The sequence below is a fragment of the Hordeum vulgare genome, chromosome 4H, assembly GCF_904849725.1.
Source record: "Hordeum vulgare subsp. vulgare chromosome 4H, MorexV3_pseudomolecules_assembly, whole genome shotgun sequence".
Lineage (NCBI taxonomy): Eukaryota > Viridiplantae > Streptophyta > Magnoliopsida > Poales > Poaceae > Hordeum > Hordeum vulgare.
In genome coordinates, this window is record NC_058521.1 from 34,488,733 (window position 1) to 34,508,968 (window position 20,236).

General features: G+C 45.4%; 2 protein-coding genes across 5 annotated transcripts; one reads left to right on the plus strand and one right to left on the minus strand.

The window, feature by feature from the left end:
• Nucleotides 1-7,572: 7,572 nt before the first annotated feature.
• On the plus strand, nt 7,573-10,979 carry LOC123447743. 4 transcript variants are annotated; one of them, XM_045124392.1, is made up of 4 exons: nt 7,573-7,845; nt 7,930-8,027; nt 9,330-9,399; nt 10,776-10,979. In XM_045124392.1, exons 1-3 carry the CDS (start codon nt 7,691-7,693, stop codon nt 9,350-9,352), a joined length of 276 nt encoding a protein of 91 aa, XP_044980327.1. In that variant the 5' UTR covers nt 7,573-7,690; the 3' UTR covers nt 9,353-9,399; nt 10,776-10,979. The 4 variants fall into 4 exon arrangements, 3 of the variants coding, with proteins under 3 accessions (XP_044980327.1, XP_044980326.1, XP_044980328.1); XR_006631529.1 differs by having other exon boundaries at nt 7,575-7,845; nt 7,930-8,065; XM_045124391.1 differs by lacking the exon at nt 9,330-9,399 and having other exon boundaries at nt 7,590-7,845; nt 7,930-8,065.
• A 595-nt stretch (nt 10,980-11,574) lies between these two features.
• Nucleotides 11,575-13,500, minus strand: LOC123451117 (B3 domain-containing protein Os03g0622200-like). The gene is made up of 4 exons (XM_045128125.1): nt 13,045-13,500; nt 12,449-12,902; nt 12,159-12,367; nt 11,575-12,025 (listed from the first exon to the last, which is right to left on the minus strand). The coding sequence occupies exons 1-4, from the start codon at nt 13,186-13,188 to the stop codon at nt 11,750-11,752; spliced, it is 1,083 nt and encodes a 360-aa protein (XP_044984060.1). The 5' UTR covers nt 13,189-13,500; the 3' UTR covers nt 11,575-11,749.
• Nucleotides 13,501-20,236: the final 6,736 nt, after the last annotated feature.

Below are 20,236 nucleotides of genomic sequence, written 5' to 3' on the forward strand. Positions count from 1 at the left end.
AGAGGAAGAAGCGATGTTGGGGGAGATAATCGCACAAGGAAGTGATGTCATTGCGTCGTTTCTCAGAGACACCGATGGTCTGGAAGGACCGGGTGAAGAAGAGGGCTATGTTCATGATGATCTGGAAGGACCGGGTGAAGAAGAGGGCGTTCATGATGATCTGGAAGGACCGGGTGAAGAAGAGGGCGTTCATGACGGCTCCGCTGACCGAACCGAGTCCGGCCAGGTATATATATATTAGTTAAGACCGTGCTGACTAGTTAATTGATGCATTCATTGTTTTCATATGTACACATATTAATTAACTCTCGTCTTTCTTCTTTTTTCTCTAGCCCTCCAGATCGACCTCAACTTTGGTAAAGAAACAAGGCCTTTGAACCCATCCGGACAAAGGATGCATTTCTTGCTCAGTGTGGGGTTCTTGTTAGGGACAAGATCCGATTAGTATCCAACAATGGTTAAAGCCAAAGAAGGAAGACCCTGAGGTGCCGACGTCTTATGTCTCCGATAAACAAAAAGAAGATCTTTGGACAACGCTTAAGGAAAATTTCACCCTACCACCAGAGGAGGATCCAGAGAAGCCAGTTAAAGAGGAATTGATCAAGTCTCATGCTCTTAAGAAGATGGCAGAACTATTCAGGAGGTGGAAGAATGAGCTGAAAACGTTTGTCGACAAAGAAGAGACACCAGAATTCACCGGCCGGTTTGAGAAGATCAGAGATCAATGGCCCGCATTTGTGGCCCACAAGACATCGGAAATGAGTAAGAAGATGTCAGCGACAAACAAGAAAAATGTTGCGAAGAAGAAGCATCACCATCGCACAGGGTCAAGTGGTTACCTCAAAGCCCGACCTTTGTGGGACAAGGTTGAGAATGACCTGATTGCTTAAGGGGTCGAACGAGAGACATTGAGATGGCCAGACCGTTGCCGGACTTGGTTCTCCGGGGTTCGTGGAACCTTGGGCCCTATATCAGGGGAGTGCGTTTGGACGGAAGAGAAACTGTGAATACCCGTCAAGAAGCTTCAGCACTATATCGCCGCAGCACAGGAAGGGGCGTTCATTCCAGGCAGAGAGAATGACGAGCTCACAATGGCCCTCGGGAATCCTGAGCACCCTGGACGGACACGAGGCACGCCAGGCTCTCTTCCGTGGAAGGTTGGGTTTCCGGATGCACGGGATTACAAAACCCAGGAGAGGAGGAAGAAAGTGGAGCATAGCCAACTGCAGGCGCTACACGAAAGGGTACAAGGGCTAGAGGAACGAGAAGCAGATCGCAGCAAACGACCTGCCGAAGCTTCCCCTGAAGCTACCCCGCCATCTCAGCGGAGAAGCAGCTTGGCTTCCACCGAGCAAACTCAGCAGCTGGAGCCTGTCTTCACGTGCTACCCCGTGGATGCTATAACAGAGTCTCAACATTGCTACCTTATGACGCAATGGATGACATTCAAAGTCAAGGCGGCTGTTGGCTCTATTATACCTAATGAACCTGGCTCAACCTACCACGGCGAGCCGATTCCAGAAGGATATGCTAGGGTGATGGTGGATCAAATAACGGAACGATTTGAGGACCTTGAGCTTGACCACCCTACGGGTGAAGAGGAGATTCGGCTGGGTTCTTCTCTCAAGACTCCATGCCTATGGCGGAAGGAGCTCATCCACCTTCCGAACTGGACGTCTCCGCCTCCTCCTCCTCCTCCGGTGAGTCAGGGCCCGCCTCCTCCTCCGCCTCCTCTGTCGAGTGATCAGGGCACTCGGCCTCCTTCTCCGGCGCGTGACGGCACTCCGCCTCCTTCTCCGCCTGCGTCGGCGCGCCCGAGCAGCCAGCTGCCTCCTCCTTATCCGCCTCGTCAACAAGGGCTGAAGAGACCCGCCACCGTTCCGGCTCCTCCGGCGCGTAGTCCTTCTCCTCCGCCTCATAAGAAAGGAAAGACAGTCGCAGTCGCTCCGTCTGCTCCGGCGTCTAGCACTACAGCCAGAGGCAGGCAATACAGATACAATCCTTCTGTGAAGACTCCATAGAAGTTACCATACGAGAGGAGCCAGGAGGAAATAACGAAGATCGTGGAAGCCGAAGTGAAGAACTTCTTTGAAGGGGTGAAAGCAAAAAAACATCCACCTCCGGAGGAGAAGATAGATCCGGTAAAAGCAAAGCATACTCTGGCTGCCCTGAAGAAACCACCAAAGTCTCCGACGAAAGGCAACTATGAGCGCATTATTACAAAGTCATTTATTGAAGCACAGCGGTCGGGACGTACTGTCAGTGATCAAAGGTTAGCAGAATGACGACCTGGGAAAAAAGTTGCCCAGCTCGGCGAACAAGCGAACCAATCGTCCCCCCCCCCGCTCAAGGTGTCTAGCGATATCATCGCTAATCATCCGGGGATCTTGTTGCCTGGTACCAATCCTGCAAATTACCTGCCCGATGATGCACATTTTGATTTATTGGAGGTGGACGAACAGAAATACGTGTACGGGAAGCCTCTCGTCAAAGATGAAAGATCTCTAACAACGATGATGCGAAGATTCTATGATTGGTACATGAAAACTTGCAAAGAGTCTGGGGGGAGTAATATTTTGACGCTGGGAGTTAGAAAGGAGCATGACCTCGTTGGACTTGAACTGTTGATGGTTCCATTTGAGGAGTTCTTCCCGTTTTTCAATCTAAAGGCCCTCGATAAATTAATGATCACTTGCTACTGCCTGTAAATAGTACTACCTCTGTCATTAAGTCTCTATATATAGGTCAGCTCTTTCATTCCATGTATTTTTGATTATCCTCACTATATTATATGCAGATTGAAGATCGTCGAATTGAAGAAAAGACAAATCGGTGATATTGGGTTCATTAACACAAATCTCGTAGATGCATTTATGATTAAATCTCAGGCCAAAGATACCGAGGCCAACCTGCTACAATCGTTTGTATTGAATCAAAACAAAGCTATAATACTCTTCCCTTACGAATTCCAGTGAGTGTTACTGTCTTGTGCATATTCGGTTTCCCTTATTAGTCAAGGTTATAGTAATGTAATTGATGAGTTATGCATGCGTGCGCAGCTTCCACTATATTCTCCTAGAGATTAAGCTTGAGGAGGGACTAGTAACCGTCTTAGACTCGAGACGAAAAGATCCCAACGAGTATGCGGACATGACTAAAATTCTAGAGAAGTAAGTTAAATCAATCATTATCGCACCATATCGGCAACTTTGTTCATTTCCTGATATCAAGTAATTGTTTTCTTTGTCTGACAAGGTTTGGAAAAAATTCACCGCAAAAACTTCGGGACTGCCGAAGAAGCTGCAATTTAGACACCCGAAAGTAAGTACTATATTAGCATGTTCCACGCATCTCCTAGTGATTCAAGCGCTAGTTTCATCAATACCATTTAGCATGCTTGCTAACTATCAGTTTGATTGACCTCTATTTCTTGTAAAGTGGTTGTGGCAGGAACCAGGGAATGATTACTGTGGATACTACATTTGCGTGGACGTGACCTGTGAGCGGGGCTACTCTGACAAACAATATGACGTGCGTAAATAATAATATTCACAATTTTTTTTATTACCATCATTTGTGTTTAGTTTCATTTATTCATATATATGTATTGACCCCCTTCTTCAAATTAGATATATCGGATGCGGAATGAACTCCTACCAGCAGATCGTATGCGAGGAATTCAAGAGGAATTGGCGGCATTCTTTCTTGACCACGTGATCGCTAAAGACGGAGAATACCATGTGAACCCTAATGAGTTGAATTTTAATTAGGAGATTATATTGTAAGAGATAATTATATTGTATATATGTAGCCAGTAGCGTCGGATAGATATACGAGAACTTGTTGTTCGACCAATCTCTCAGAGAAGGAGAGGTGGTCGATATCACTTCTCTTTGTATGCATATGTTCATGACGTTCTTCTGTTTCCTTCGTTTGCTTACTAGCTAGCGTGTCTAGTCCTCTCTATACGTATAGTATGAAGAGTCGACCAAGCACGGAGATAAGAGAGGACACTTCTCTCTATTCATTAGCTAGCTAACACAATATATGAAACACCTAAATTAACCCTCCAAAACCCCCTACCCCCCCCTTTCAAAAAAAACCATCACCTGAAATGCTGACTCGTGGATGCCTTTTGGTCCCGGTTGGTGTCACCAACCGGGACTAAAGGCCCCCCTGCCCGGGCTTGCCGCACCGGCCACGTGGAGGCCCATCTGTCTCGGTTCGTGTAAGAACCGGGACTAAAGGCCAAGGGCATTAGTAACGACCTTTTAGTCTCGGTTCCGAAACCGGGACAGAAGGTCCTTACGAACCGGGACAAAAGACCCTTTTTCTACTAGTGCATCTAGATATATTCATCTCTTTGACAAGTAATTTCGGACTGGGTGAGTATGTACTTCCTTCGGTTGGGTATATAAGTAAGACACAAGTATTTGGATCTTCAATTTGATTAGTAAAACATGTGTGATGCACCAATAAAACATATATGCAAACATTTCAAACGAATCAAGATTGATCACATGTCAAATTATTACTTACTGAACAATTTGGGAGGGCACGAAGACCTGTCACGTCACGAGAATTACATCTAAGTCATATATAGGCAAGGTCCAATCTATGTATTTTCATAGTTTATATGAGGGAACAACAACTCAAGGCCCTAAATATGCTCACACTCACTTCCACACATTTGGCTTTTTGCAATAATAATGGAGACAAAAAGAAGAAAAGATGTCTCAACAAATGTGGGGTAAACAATCCATACGTAAGCATGTGATGAGGTCCATGGGGTTTGGTCTGCACAATGATTTATCTGTTTGATCTTTTCTTATGTTGAATTTCTGATTATTAGTGAGAGCAATGGTTGGTTGCTCCTCTTTCACGCTTGGAACCCCCCCGGCATCCACCTTAACCACATGAGTTACTCTTTGATACTCTTGTCGCATCTTCCTCGGTCGACCGACATTGTAATCATGACATGCTCCCTCACCCTTGTAAATCGCATTGACTCACAACCACACTACACCACTTCTTGTCTTCACCGGAAGCTCCACCAGTTCTAGTCTTATGAGGAAGGGGGTGAGGGCTTTGTGTACCCGCTCATACCCCTTCTTGCACTTGGGCTCATTATTTATAGTTTCTTCTCCGCGTTTTCTTTCTTGTTAGTTCCTGCCGAAAGGATCGATATGACTGACTAGAGGGGGGTGAATAGGCAACTACCAATTTTTAGCTTTTCTTAACAAGTTAGGGTTAGCAACATAAAGGTTCTCTAAAATAATAACTAGGTGAGCAACCTATATGATGCTACTAACTATAATCGCTAAAACAAGTAAGAAATACTCTACAACAATAACATACACAATGTAAAGGTAAGAGATAACCACAAGTGGAACCGATGAAGACAAGGATGTGTTACCGAAGTTCCTTCCCTTTGACAGGAAGTATGTCTCCGTTGGAGCGGTGTGGAGGCACAATGCTCCCCAATAAGCCACTAGGGCCACCGTATTCTCCTCACGCCCTCACACAATGCAAGGTGCCGTGATTCCACTATAGGTGCCCTTAAAGGCGGCGACTGAACCTTTACAAACAAGTTTGGGGCTATCTCCACACAAAGCTTGGAGGCTCCCAACAAGACCACGGAGCTTCGCCACAATGGAATGTGGCTCCGAGGTGACCTCAACCGTCTAGGGTGCTCAAACATCCAAGAGTAACAAGATCCACAAGGGATTAGTGGGAGGAATCAAAATTCTCTTGGTGGAAGTGTAGATCTTGGCCTTCTCAACCAATCCCCAGGAAATCAACAAGTTTGATTGGCTAGGGAGAGAGATCGGGCACATATGAGCTTAGGGAGCAATAATGGAGTCTTGAAGGGTCAAAGGTAGGGTTTAGGAAGTGGAAGAACCCTTTATATAGTGGGGGAACAAAACCAACCGTTACCCCCACTTACTGCCCGAGCAGAGCGGTATTACCGCTCAAGGGTAGCAGTACTACCGCTGCCCCCAGCGGCACTACCGCAAGCCCCAACGGTACTACCGCTAGGACTAGAGCGGTACTACCACTTTACCCAAGGTAGTGCAAGAGCTACTACCAGGCCTACCACCGCTGAGAAAGTCTTTGCAAAAAGTCCGACGTAGCACAACCGCTATGAGAGCGATACTACAGTCTTGGAGCGGTACTACCGCTAGCCAGGGGGTGGTACTATCGCTTACTAGCCGTACTACCGCTCACCTCTAGCGGTACTACCGCTAGAGCCTTTTTGCCAAGAGAGAGAGAGAGAAGAACAAGGTGGGAGCTCCAGAGCAGCAAGGGAAAAGAGGTGGCGATAAAATGTGCGGGTGAGACTTTGATTCCACGGAAACCTTTTCGACACAGATCCCCTCTTAATAGTACAGCGTTCCTACGACTCAAAATCACCAAAGAGAACCGTAGAAGCCACCGTGCTTCTAATCCACGGAGGGGTGCCGAAACATCTTGTGCCTTTGTCATGTATTATTTAAAATGCTCAATGCACACGATTAGTCTGTTGAGGTACTGTCATCAATCACCAAAATCACTTAGGGATAAACATGCCCTAACACCTGCTCTATGACACCATCGATGCCCACATCATGCAATTCCATCATGGTTTATTTCAACATTTTTCCGAGGTTGGTGTTTAGGAACATCCCCTCCAGCATACAAATGTTCAACTATGGACACAAAAGTTTTCTTCCTCCCAAATACGAGGATTCAATCATGCTAACGTTTATTATTTATATCATCATAAGGTTTGCTCGAAAATGAAAAAGGTCCATGCATTCAAGTATTTTTATGTTTCTTCAAACAACCAAATAAAAAAGGTAATATTTATCATTTGTTCTTATAAATCATAATTGGATATTTCTAGAACTTGGCCTAAAGAGAAAAGTTTCATATATTTTTTCAAAATCCAATTAAAAATTAAAAATAATATAAGTGCTTCTAATACACGATTAACATTTTTTATAATACACGATTAACATTTTTATACATAATACTTTTTGTCCACTTTTTTCACATACTTTCTATGTTTTGTGTATACATTAGGAACATATGTATACAATTTTAATATTTTAATAATATACTATTAACATTTTGCGATACATTATTAACTTTTGTAAATATATTTAGTTTCAATGTATTTTCTTTTATATATGCTTTGTAAATTTTTGGTATACATAATAATCATTTTTTATACATGTTTCCCATTTTAAAGACAGATAATTAACATATTAAAAACATATATTTTTTTGTTTACTTTTTCATACACATTATACATTTTTTGTATATGTGAGAAACCATTTTTTATACACGATTAGAATTTAGAAAATGCACGATTACCATTTTGATTTTGTTAAGTGAATTTATTTTATAATAGACGTAGTTAGAATTTGTCGAAATACAAGCAAAATAAAAAAGAAAAGAGGCAGAAACAAAAGCGGAGATGTGAAAAAATAAAAATAAAAAATGGCCGAACAACCTATCCGGGCCGATCCCTTTACCGCGATCCGTGACGCGATATGTAGCTGCGCCCGCCTCAGTTTGCCCATTCTACTGGATGGCATGCGTTGGGCCAGAAGCCCAGAGCTGTAGCATTTTTCTAAAACCCTAAACCTCGCCATTTCCAATTCCCCACCACGCCATCACCGCCGTCTCCGACGAAACCCTAGCGATGGCGTTCCGCGGTGCGGCCTCTCGCTCCTTCCTCGCCGCCGTCCGCGGCCGGACCGCCTCCACCGCCCCGCGCGTGCGCGCGGCCCCAATCCCTTCCGCCCTCCCCCGTCGCGTCCCTGCCTCGGCGCCCTCCTCCCCTCTCGCCGCCGCAAGGTAATCCGAACGGAACGCCTCCCCGACACGCCACTCGTCGGTGATGTGATGTGACGGTAACAAGTGGTCTTTAATCCGATGCAGGCCGTTGGCGGCGCTGATGGGGTCGCCGGCGCTGGTTTCTGCAAGGCTGACGGGGCGCTGCGCGGCGAGCGCGCGGGCGTGCTGTGAGCTCTCCCAGGGTACCTCCTTCTGCCGCACTTGTCAGGATCGCTAACAAGTTAGTTATCATGAATGTGTTCGCACCACTTTACTTTATCGTACCTCTCTGCACCAAAGTCTGCCCCTTCAACATTCTAGATGTGTAGTTATTTTAGGGGAACGTTCTAGATGTAAAAGTAATGCTCATGCAATCATTATTTGCGCGATGATTTGGTATGTGTGCGTTGGGAGGATTGTTATCATGGCTCGACAAAATTTCTCTTGGTTGGTGGGTTGTGGCCTGCGGACCGTTGTTTTCAGTTATTTGCTCTATCACTGCAATGGTGCATTTTCGTACTACTAGGTTTTAATATGGAAGTGTGTATATGTGCAGTGTGATTTGTAGTTGATTATGTCATATTGAATTGAAATTGCTTCATGATTATAGTCATGACAAGTCAATGATATAAATCAGCATTGGAATTATTTGGAAATTGTTTTTCCTACATAATTCAAGGGGTTAAAATGCATGGTGCCCTTGTTCACATAATGTGTAAATTGTATCTGTCGCGATGTTGTTCGGACACTCAACTAACCTCTAGGACCGTCTTGATCAGAAGCATATCCTTAAATGCGGAATGTTATTTGGCTGGATTATGTGGGTTTACTTATTGCACATTAGTTTATCTTAATCCTTGGTTGGGGTGTTTAGAATACTTTGCCGTGGTTGACGTAAGTACATATCTACCTCACATCATAATAAACCTTGGTCATTATTTACTTTAAAATGCGAAATGGTATTTGTCTGGATTATGTGCGTTAGCTTATTGCCCATTCAGCTAGCTTAATCCATGGTTAGGGTGATAAGAAGGCTCTAACGGTGTTGAGTAAGCACATCACCACCTCACCTCACAATTTGCTGCAAACATAAACTAATCTTAGATTCTTGCGTATCCATTTCTCATCGAACAGACTTCAATTGGTGGTGTGTGTGCTGTTTGTGCCCTGAAGTGATGCAAAATTGTCTTCCTTGTTTTTTCCTGGTGCTGTTTGTGCACAACGAGCTCTGTGGATTCGGCATCGGGATGACGCCTAGCACCTAATCCCTGAGTTCTTACGCTAGGCGTCCACCTTTTAGAACAGTGGTATGGTCTACTGATGGCTTATAGGATGAAAAATGATTTCCTCGCTAAAGATTTTATCGTAACTGACAAAATTGGCATTGCAGTGGAGAATGGTGTTTGCTTGCTGATGTATCTAACTATCCATTCTGTGTTCTATTCATGAATTTATATTACAGCAATACAACTAATATAAGGGCATATAAAATTGGGATTTGATAGGGAAAAATGGGAAAGATGGTTGACGCAGAGGACAGACAGAATAATTTTGGGACCCATTCCATCAAATAATGTAGGTCTCTCTATTCCCATGCCTATTTTTGTTAGCAAGAAAATAATGAAATTGTGTAGTAAGGATCAGTGAGTTAGTTGCTGGGGTGCCTACTCATGGACTAGTTGCACCACTACTAGTCAAGGTTCTGTCCAAGAAAAGAGTCATAGACTAGTCTTAATCATTGTTAGCGATGAATGAAATACTCCCTCTGTACCACAAATACTTGTAGCTGGGGATACTTGTATTAGTGTTCCCCAACAAGAAGTATTTAGGTATAGAGGGAGTAGTTTATAGTCATGTAAGGATTGTTAGGTTGCATGGCAAACATCGCAGAGAGAATAGCCAAGCAGCATTGTCTTGTCTTCTCTTAGGAAGAAGAAATTGCTCGCCTGACCTGTAGAAAACAGCAAGGAAAAAAAGCACTAGGCTATAATTGTGCATTTTGCGACTGCCTAGCGCATATCTTGCCCAAGTGCATGCCTAGCACGATTAAGCTCTAGGTGTCCTGTTGCTGCCTAGCGGGCATGCTTAAGTGCGCGTAGGAGCACATTTTCCCCTGAAAATTGTTTGTTTGGAAGGGGGAGGTTCTTGGATGGAGCCTTGTGCATAAATCACATACACAAAGAACAATATGATGGAAAGTGTATACCAAAGGAAATAGCAAGCCGGGAGAGACCGGTAATTGTGTGCCTTGGTCTGATAAATTTCTGAAATCTATTTTAAATTCGTACAGACAGTACATATGGATGTTTGGATCATGTCTGAAGATCCTGATGGCATTAAATTTCCTTTCATCTGAAATTTTACTATGTCCTCGTGTACAGTGCGATTGTACACCAGGTCCCAGTTCTTCCGCACTGCTCTTACTGATCATGTTAGACTGTAAAAATGTGCAAACAACACCTTTTCTTACTAATCTCCAAATACAGTAGTTTATAACAATGCATTTGTGAGATTTTTGATTTGAGGATTTCCGTAGTTGGGTTGTTAGGAAATGGAGATGATGAATGACAGGTTGGGCGGCCAATTTAAAGCATAGTGAAGGCGCTGATGTTCAAGCAGCGTACTTCTAAATTTTTTGTCAATCTTGTATCTGTAAGAAATGTTTAATGCAAATTGAATACCTGTGATGAAATAAATGATTGTATAACTAGACGTGGTCGTGAAAATTATAGCTTTTAACTTTATGTACCGCCTCATGTTCTGTCATTAATTATGAGTTCTCACATTAATTTAGTTCTGCTAGTACGTGCTATGATTTCGATTCCCTAGCATGTTGTAAACCTCATTTGAATAAAATGCACCGACCTATCTGAACATTGCCCTTTTGCTCTTGTACTGCCTATGTTTTGTATGATTTTCATGTCGACCTGGCATGCAACATTGTTTTGCAGGTACTTAAAGCAATAGTTGCTGCCCTTGGCAAGGATACAGTTCTTTTGGGTGCATCACTTTGGAAGCTCTTCTGGGTTCAGTTCCATTTCCTGGATTCTATGAAATTATAAGAAACTCCCCAATCCCGGTGCTAGTTTTTGTCTCCTAGACAAAGGAACATTCTACTTGATATTTTTATATGAATAATAACGTCCTTTTGATCAGCGCATGGTCATTCTTGACTTGTTTCATTGGGTGGTTCTTGTTTGCGACCATGTTCAGAATTTTAATTCATAATTGGTATCATGCTGTTTCTCCATGAGTCCACACTCCAGCGAATTTGTAACTGAGAGTTCAATGGAATGAAAGAAAACCCAAATGTGATATGTGAGTATTATCGTTATTGATGGCCAAATTGTTGAGTTTGATGGAATCAAAGAAACCCCACATGTGATCTGTGAGTACTATCGTTATCGATGGCCAAACTTTATATCGTGTTGTGCCTTCAACCGTTCAAATTTATGAATCTAAAATTTCCATTTGTAATTTGTAAATATCTTGTCTTGACATGCTGGTAATCATTTTCCCTGTTACTATTTTCATGTTCTTAGTTAAGGTAAGTCAGTGACATCTATAGGCTAAGGCCAAGCTTCTTCCGAGCACTTGGATAACGTTTATATACATAGACAAAAGTTAACTTATCATATACTCCCTCCGTCCCAAAATTCTTGTCTTTGGTTTGTCTAGAAATGGATGTATCTAAATACCAAAACGTGACTAGATACATTCATATCTAAGACAAAAATTTTGGGATGGAGGGAGTACTAGGAGATACATCACGGTTACTGGGATAAGCTCGTACTACCAGCGTTTCTTATCAGATAGAGCTGCAAGTTCTAAGGGTAGAGTACAGAAGTTCTTGCATTGCTATGATGAAGAAGAGGCCCGTCAAGTCTGTTCCTTGGCAGGGAGATCACACAGGCACAAATCCGGTTCAGTGCAGCAGCACGAAGCGGCCTTGCAGCCTCCGCAGGAGGTGAACGTTGGCCGCCGGTCGCCGCGCACCCTCCATGAACTCAAAAACGCAGACATCGTGTGCAAGGAGGCCATTGTCGCGGGCGAAGTCGCGCCACCCGCGTCCGCAGAAGCCCCGATAGTGGTCTCCGGCCGCATACCGGACATGCCACCTCCCCTTCCCGCCGGCTCTCCGTAGCACGATCTCTCTGCCAATTGTTTGCAGGTGCCTAGCCGCAAACTCTGGGGGGACACGCTGCAGAACAAAACACATAGCGCGATTCCAACGAAGTTCAGTATTCTACACAAAGTTTGGACACAATTGGTGAGTGTATTTTGTCACTGCAATCTGCCACCTTGGTCTGGGTTTCAGAAGGAAGGCCACTTACCACAATGCTGGTCCGGGTGGCGGCGCAGACATGGTTCGGGTGCATCACATTGACGAACACCGGGTTCCTTGGCTCGGCCGGGACAGGGATGCTCGATATCTCCTCCTTGTCTTCCTCCGTCAGATGGAACTCGCTCACGGGCCCATTCTTGCAGAAGTAGTACCTAGTCTTGGCATTTGCAGGTGCATCTCCATGGTCCATCCCAACACCTTCCTGATCTGTAGCTTGAAGACAATCTTTGCTCAACAGATGGTATACATACAAGCATCAACAACATCAGTCATGTTTACCTGCCAGGGCAATGCTCTTGCCGGCGCCTCTGTACAGTGTCAACTCCAGGCCAGCGCCATCGCCGTTCGCCGCCGGTGGCGGATGCGGCGCGCGTTCTTCATCTTTGTTGGAAGCATGGTAGCCGCATCGGCGATCTTTAGCTCCGGCAGAGTTCTCTTCTGTGTCATCATCACAGCCACGGCGTTTGACGGGCCGAGGAGACGGTGGTTTCTGGCAGCCGGTCGGGTCGAACATGAGGACGTCAAAGGAGGACGCTCCACTGTATTTGAAGAGCAGGCCGTCTCCTTCCTCGATGCCGTGGGCGTCGAGAAACTCCTTCCACCCAGACCGGAGGACTAGTCCGGCGGTGTCGCCGGCCACTTTGATGCTCCAAGATTTGCCACCGGGGGGCTTCAGATTGATGGCTTCAGAGATGTGCCCGTCGAACTTCTTTGCAAACCTACCAGGTACGCTCTGCAGGGAGGACGGACAAGCTCATATCGATTCATGTTACAAGAGAACAAGAAATTGTATGGATCAGTGTTATTACACAAGACTGACAAACTCAAATGCAAGGACAAATGGAGGAGACAAGGGAAAGATTTCTGAGTCTGACCATGGTTTCGGCGAAGTCCCCAACCATAAGCTTGAAGAGGTGCTTCTTCTCGTCAGCCATGTGGCTCCAGTAGCAATGCTCCTGCCACTTCGTGCAGCGCTCGCAGTTCTTGCCCATCTTCTGCATCGGCGGTGATGGTATCATCAGGAAGAGATCAAAGAGGATGGATGGATGGATGGAGGTGTGCAGTCAGAGATGAGAACCCACCTGGTTTTTGTTCTAACAGCACAGGCGGTGGCTCCTATGGGCACTGGACTCTCGAATGCGCTATGGCATGCCGGCACTCTAGTCACTCCGGCCTAGGCAACGTGTGGCAAATGTGTAGACCAGCTGACAGGCAGGGTGACACGTTGCCAGGCAGGGTAACAAGCTGACAGGGTGACACGTACGTTGCTAGGCAGGGTAACAACTGTCGGGGAGGTTGTTTTTTTTTTCATGTCTGTTCCTATCGGAAACGAAAAGCAGCCACGAAAAGCAGCAAAGATTATCATAGGGGCAGTGCTCTGCGCCCCGTCAAAACTTTTGGCCGGCGGACCGTCCGATCCGTCAGCTGCAAATGGACCGTATAGTTAGATCTTCACGCAACAAAAAATTTCGATGCAATAAATTTCGTTCACGATGCAACAATTTTCGTTCACGGTTGCAATAAAAATATAGTTGTAGCAAAAAAATATCAACGTGGTCGTAACAAAAAAATGAAGCTGATGATGCGTGGTAGCAAAATAACATAAGGGTTGTAGCAAAACAATCCGGTGAATTCGGTTGCATTTCTAACGAACGTGTATGCAACTTTTTAGTGAACGGTTGCAGCAAAAAATGATACCGATTGTAGCAAAAGTTAACATGGTTGTAGCAAAAAATTCGACGAACTGAGGTTGCAACCAAACGTATATGCACATTTTTTAATGGACAAATGTAGCAAATTTGGACACCGGTTGTAGTAAATTTAAACGATCACCACAGAGGAAAATATTGCATGGCAATACGCGTGGGTCGCGCACGAGACGGTGAGCAGCGAGCGACCGGCGCATGTGCGCCGAAAGAAAACGTTTCCCTTATTATAGGCATATACACCAGTATAAAGAAAATAAAAAGAGTTTTCACACATTAGGCATATCCAATGACAACCTTTGAATTTACTCCGACATCCGTCCGCGGATAAGGAACCAGTTCATAAACACCGATGCGAAAAACTGTCACCTAAAACTACATGCATATATTCGATCACATTAAATGAATTTCATCTAAACAAATCTAATTCAAACTTGAACAAACCGGGAAATAATCATTTAAACTAGAATAATTTTTACATTAAACCATACAATATTTGTACGATGCACTGAAAAACTTAAGAAAACTAATTCTACACTATCCTATACTTTATGGTGACCTTGTAGGTCATGCCGAGCTTGCCAGCGGATCCTCCATCATCATCGTCGTCAGATCCGGCGTAGGAATCCTAGTCATCGGGCTTCGGGTGGCGGAAGGGAACGGCATCGTGGGAGGGTGCAAGTGCCCGTCACAACAAAACTAAATACATGTGGTGGGCGGATGGACGAGCCCGCCCCTTTTTTTGTCTAGAATTTTTTGATAGTACAAAATTATTATTATTCTACAATTTTCACATGAACTTCATTTGAATTCAAACTTTTCACATGATTAATACACATCATACAAAGCCCAATGCTCAAATTTGCCCATTTCCTGACTTGGCTTGCTATTTTCAAGGCATTAGCAGTTTTTCTAGTCACACTAAAAAGGGTGTAACACTTTACGGTTGGAAAGCGCGTGTAAACGATCTCTAAAAGAGATGAAACTTGACATGATTTTTTATTAGACCCTTGTAGGATGTGGTAAAAAATTAGATCGTTACAAAAAAACTGGATGCACCTCGTATATAAACCAAACACGTTGCCCCCAACTGTCAGGATTTCGAATGGAAGATCGTCGTATGCCACATTCAATTCATTTTTTTAAATCATTTGAACTTCAAACTTTTCACCTGATTAATACACATCATCCAAGTCTCAATGTTTAAAATTGACCACTTCCTAAGTTTAGTGAATATGTTTTTTACAAGTATTTTTTTACTAAAAGTGTGGTGGGCGGCCTTTAATGCGTCAATGACTAGAATTATCTGGCAAAAGTACGCAAGTTCTGCAATATGGACATGCAAACACAATCATTCAGTTAAACGAGTGAGAAGGAAAACACCTTAGCTGGCCATAGTGAGAGTAACTTAGATAGTATCATGTACTTGAGACTAGAAAACATGTTGATGCGGCAGGTAATTAAAGAAGAAAGAGAGGGTTAGAGCAACTCTAGCAGACCCCGCATAATGCCGCCCGCAAAACGTATTTGCAGTTCGCGCAAAACCCCTTTTGCGGGCCGGCCCGGGCTGACATGGATGCAGAGCCCCCAAACGGACCCGTATAAAAGTATATTCGTCGAATATGCTTTTATACGGGTCGGCTTTTGCGGGGTCTATTCGGACACGGCCACGTCGCCCCGAAAACAGAAAACGCTCAATTCTCGCATTTGACGTAAGTTCTCACAAATAAGTTAAAATTCAAACAAACATAACACAGGTTTACGCGCAAATAAAAGCCAAGTTCAGTACGACAAACACAAAAGAGGGTCTTGCATCATCTTGGTCGATCTTCACTCCGCGCCATCGAGTCCATCTTGAAGTTCATCGACATTGCCACCATATGGAGCAGAGAAGACCATTCTCCTCTTCAAGATCTCTCTCCTTACCATATCATGCCATGTTTTGGTGATGTCATCTATGTCATCGCGGTTCATTGACATGATCTTGTTCTCTCCGGCGAGCAACAAAGATTCTTTGTCGATCAACTTCCACTTCTCGCACTTTTGGAACAACTCCCAACAATGCTCTAGTTTGAAGAATTTGCCTTTCGAAGCTTCCATGTCTTTGTATCTATGTTGGGCAATCTTGTCCTACACAATATGAACAAAGTGATGTAATCAATTCTCATGATGCAAATATGATTACACACAACTTGAACAAAGGTAAAAAAACTCACATAGTCGGATTCAACGGTCCCACTTGAAAGTGCATTGTGTACTTGCTCCAAGCAAGCTGCCCAACGGCTGCACATAGGCTTGATATTCTCCCAACGCCCTTCAAGCGACCGAAATGTGCGTGGAGTCCTATTGGGATACTTTGTCATAATGCGGAAGTATTGATTTTTGATTCTTTGCCAATATCTCTTGGCGGTTTGAAATGTACCCGTGCATACATCAAGAGACACCGCACTCCATGCTTGGATCAAAGCTTGATCTTCCAAGATCGTGTAGTTCTTCGATCTTTGGCTATATTGAACGATTGACAAGTCACGAGCTATCGCAACAAATGGCGAAAAAGAAAGGAAATGACCATGACCGAAGACGTATACCTTCCGGCCATTTCGTCGAACACCTCGCTTGCGGGGGAGGGGGGAGCGACACTGTTGAACGGCATCGCCGGGGCATCTCTTTGCGGGATGGAGTGAGAGGATGAAGGAGGAGCTTGAATCCTCTTCCTCTTGACGCCCGCAGCCTTGGTGACCTTCTCCGCCGCCGGCCGAGATCGCACAACAGCCTTAGCGCCCGGAGCGCGAGCCTTCGCGGCGGGGGCTGTCGAATTTCCGCCCGGCACGACCACGTTGCCCTGCCGCTTGCGGGTAGGCGCGGCGCTAGCTTGAGCGACGGCGAGGCCAACATGGCCGGCGACGAGATCCGCCCGAGGGGAAGGAGCGTGCGCGACCTCGACGGTGACGGGGGGCAGCAAGGAGGCGTCCATGGCGGCGAGGGGCGGCCGCCTACGACGCACCGGAGCGTGCGGTGGCGAGGCAATGGTGGCGGCGGGTGGGGGGAGCGGGAAAGGCCGCGCGAAAATGTCGCTCCCGCCAAATCTTGCTGCGGATAGAGGCTGAGCTCGGGTCGGCCTTCCGGCCCGTGAAACTAGAGGTTGGGGAGGGGGGAATTTTTGCCGCGCCCCGCAAAAATATTGCGGGCCGGGGCGGGATGCGGGGTCTGATCGGGCGGGTTTTTCCGCCCCGACCCGCACTTTGGTGGTTATTTTGCGGGTCGGGGCGGGATGCGGGGTCTGCTAGAGTTGCTCTTAGAGTATGTGTCGTGCATGTTAATAAATGAGGTCATCCATGATACTAGTTTATGATACTATGCATTATGGAGGTGGTATCATACAATAGTATCATATGCATGATACTATCATATGATACTCCTCACTATGGTCAGCCTTAAGTATGGTAATTTTGTCGTTTCCCAACACGACATGCATTATATGCGTGCAAGAGTCTAGGGATTTTGTTAATGATACCGCTAAAAATACCAAGCACGATCCCTTTAATGACGTGACGTGCCAATGGTAACAGCCTCGAGCCATGATAAAGCTCGGTGTAATGAACACTTATGAGACCTTTTAGTTCTACAGTGTATTGGTGCTGGTTCGGTGTTCGGCCAAGGTTGTCAAAACATGAACCTATCAACCCATTACGTTAGTCTAGCAAAGACTTCACTGTTAAGCTACATAAGCTGAGGTAGTGTCTTCGGATCCTATGGATACCAAAATGCCTTTGAAGAGAGTTGTTGATAGAAGTTCCTCAGACGTCTGAAGTATTCTACTTCTCGGACTAAACAATGGTTACAATAAAGATAAACACCGAAGTGATTGGGTCAACGAACTTACAAGGACTTTGGATCGTAGGGTGTCCTCAGACACAAGCCGGCAAAGGAGCGTCAAAGATTGTTGAATTCACCTACGAAGATGAAGACCATAGGTTGAAGCCACTTCGAGGAGTTGATCAATATCCTGGGCTAGAAGACTAGTTCATGCACTACTAAAGGTGTGCTGAACTAGGGGGTGCTAGCCATGTCGTCCTGTCAGTCATGGGATGTGTCGAGGACCCCCGGACAAACAGAAGAATGGGTTGTGTCAATCATGGTCCCCGACGTACTCAAGATGGAATAGTTTAAAGATTTGACGCACAATTCAAGACATGTTCAACTCATCGTCAAGTTTATCCCTAGATGTAACTAACATATGTGTGACCCTAGGTAACCCCCCTCCCTATACAAATCGAGGGGTTTAGTCCATAGGACTAGGTTAAGTTAGACTCATAGAAACGATCTCGAGGTAAATCATCATGTACTTTGTACTCTAACACAGTCAATATAACAAAAGCAAGATGTAGGATTTTACCTCTTCGAGAGGACCCGAAGTTAGATAAAACATCATGTCTCTCATTCGTCTTGTTACCATCAAGCTAAGACCACCAGCTCGGGACCCTCTACCCGAGATCTGTCAAAGTTAACCCCGACACTTGGCGCATTGATTCTCACTCTGAGCGGTGGTAATGTGTGGTGGCGGGTCGTGGTTGGCCTCGTCACGTGCGGGGCAGTGGCGCCGGAAATATAGTGCGGCTCGGTGTGGGCGCGTTGTGGGGGTGCGACGCAAGCTTGCAAGGGGCTCGAGAGCCGAGATCTAGCGTCGAGCGGCCGAGTGTCGATGCATTCTGCTTCTGCTATGAGTGGCCCGAGTGGCAAGGAAGGATGAGGTAGCGTGCGTGGGGCGGGTCGATGCTTCATGGTCCACGTGACAAGGAAGGACGAGGTATCGCTCCTCCATTTGTTATCGGCATGATGCTCAACAAGGCAGGACGCTTTGCGCTACATGTGGTTGTCCTGCATCCGTACGACCGTTGATGAGCCTAGTGCCTTGTGTTGGAGTTTTGGCCATGAGTGGTCTTCATGAGGTGCGTTTGGCTTCGACAGACCTCGGTGCTTCTTCATTGATGGTCAGGTTCGATGGTGGCGATGGTTGGTGGGCTTGCTAGCGCCAGGATGATGTGTAGTTGAGGTTGTGTTGGGAGCTTGGGTGAAGACCCTGTCTTGGCTTTATGTCGTGAACAACGATGGCGGCGACGATGGCCGTCGTTGACCTTTCTATGGACATCGTTGCACTGCTTTCACATCCATCCTATGTAGATTCGGTCATCGCCGCAACTCTTGGGAAAACCTTGATTCTGTGTGATGGAACAATGGTGGTGCATTGGTGTCACATTCCTGCCTGGGGCTTCGTCTTTGGAGTTGGGCGTCGACGGTTGGACCAGCGGAAGGCGAAGATATTGGCATCAAGGTTTCTGTAGCAAAAATAATGGAGGAGCGATTTTGGAGGCACAACAATGGTCGAGGTAGCCGTCTCTTCTCGGACGAGTCTGTGGGATTGCCTCTGACTTGTTCGTTGTTCTGAAGTCGAAGCTGTGGTGGCGGGGTCCCCATGGCGTATGATTAAAGACAACACATGGTCCGTTTGGTGGTCTTCCGCGAATCCAAACGTGCCTAGTTCTCCTTCATGTAGTTTTCCGTCGGAGTAAGAGCTGCATTGTCTGGTCGTGGGTTGCTGAATTCTGGCGGGGATCTTCATTTAGCTCCACGCATCTTCTACAGTGTATGTTGGGTCAACGATCGCCTACGGCAAAGTTGGAGTTGTCTGCTGAGGGTTTTACAGAGATGACGATGACACCTTCTAGGAAAGGAGTGATGACGATGACGCATGTGCGTTGTCTCGATAAGGTCCTTTTGAAGAGTTATGCGTGAGTCATTAACAAATAGTACAAGAGCTAGTCCACACACCTAACTAGGAACAAAAAACAATGTTGGTCTGCGTTATCAGTCGTAAACTAGACCATGTTGTAAAACATGTTACTAGTATAAGTTACATAGAGTAGTAACATACATATGTTACCAGTAACATTTAACAATGTAATCATCGCCCAATGTTTGTCCATGGTGTAACAACATTACCTATCCGTGGTGTAACAATATTACCTGTGCGTTTCGACAACGGTACACTTATGCATGAAACACTGTTATTGTGTAAAACAACATGTGTGCCGCTCAACGGATTGTGATGATTTTCGTCCGGGTTTTTACTAATTAGACGGACATTTTTTTGCTAATTAATGGGTGAGACAATTTTCTGGGGACGGGCCACCTCGCGATGATACCGAGACCAGGGGTTTAACCTCCGTATTTAAATAAAATGAAAACAAAGCCATGACTGAACCTGGCCATTGCAAGCAAACTAACCATGGATCATACAAAGTGTATCAGCGGACTAGGCAGAGTAACGCAGGAGTAACAGACAAGACCAGCATCCCAAATT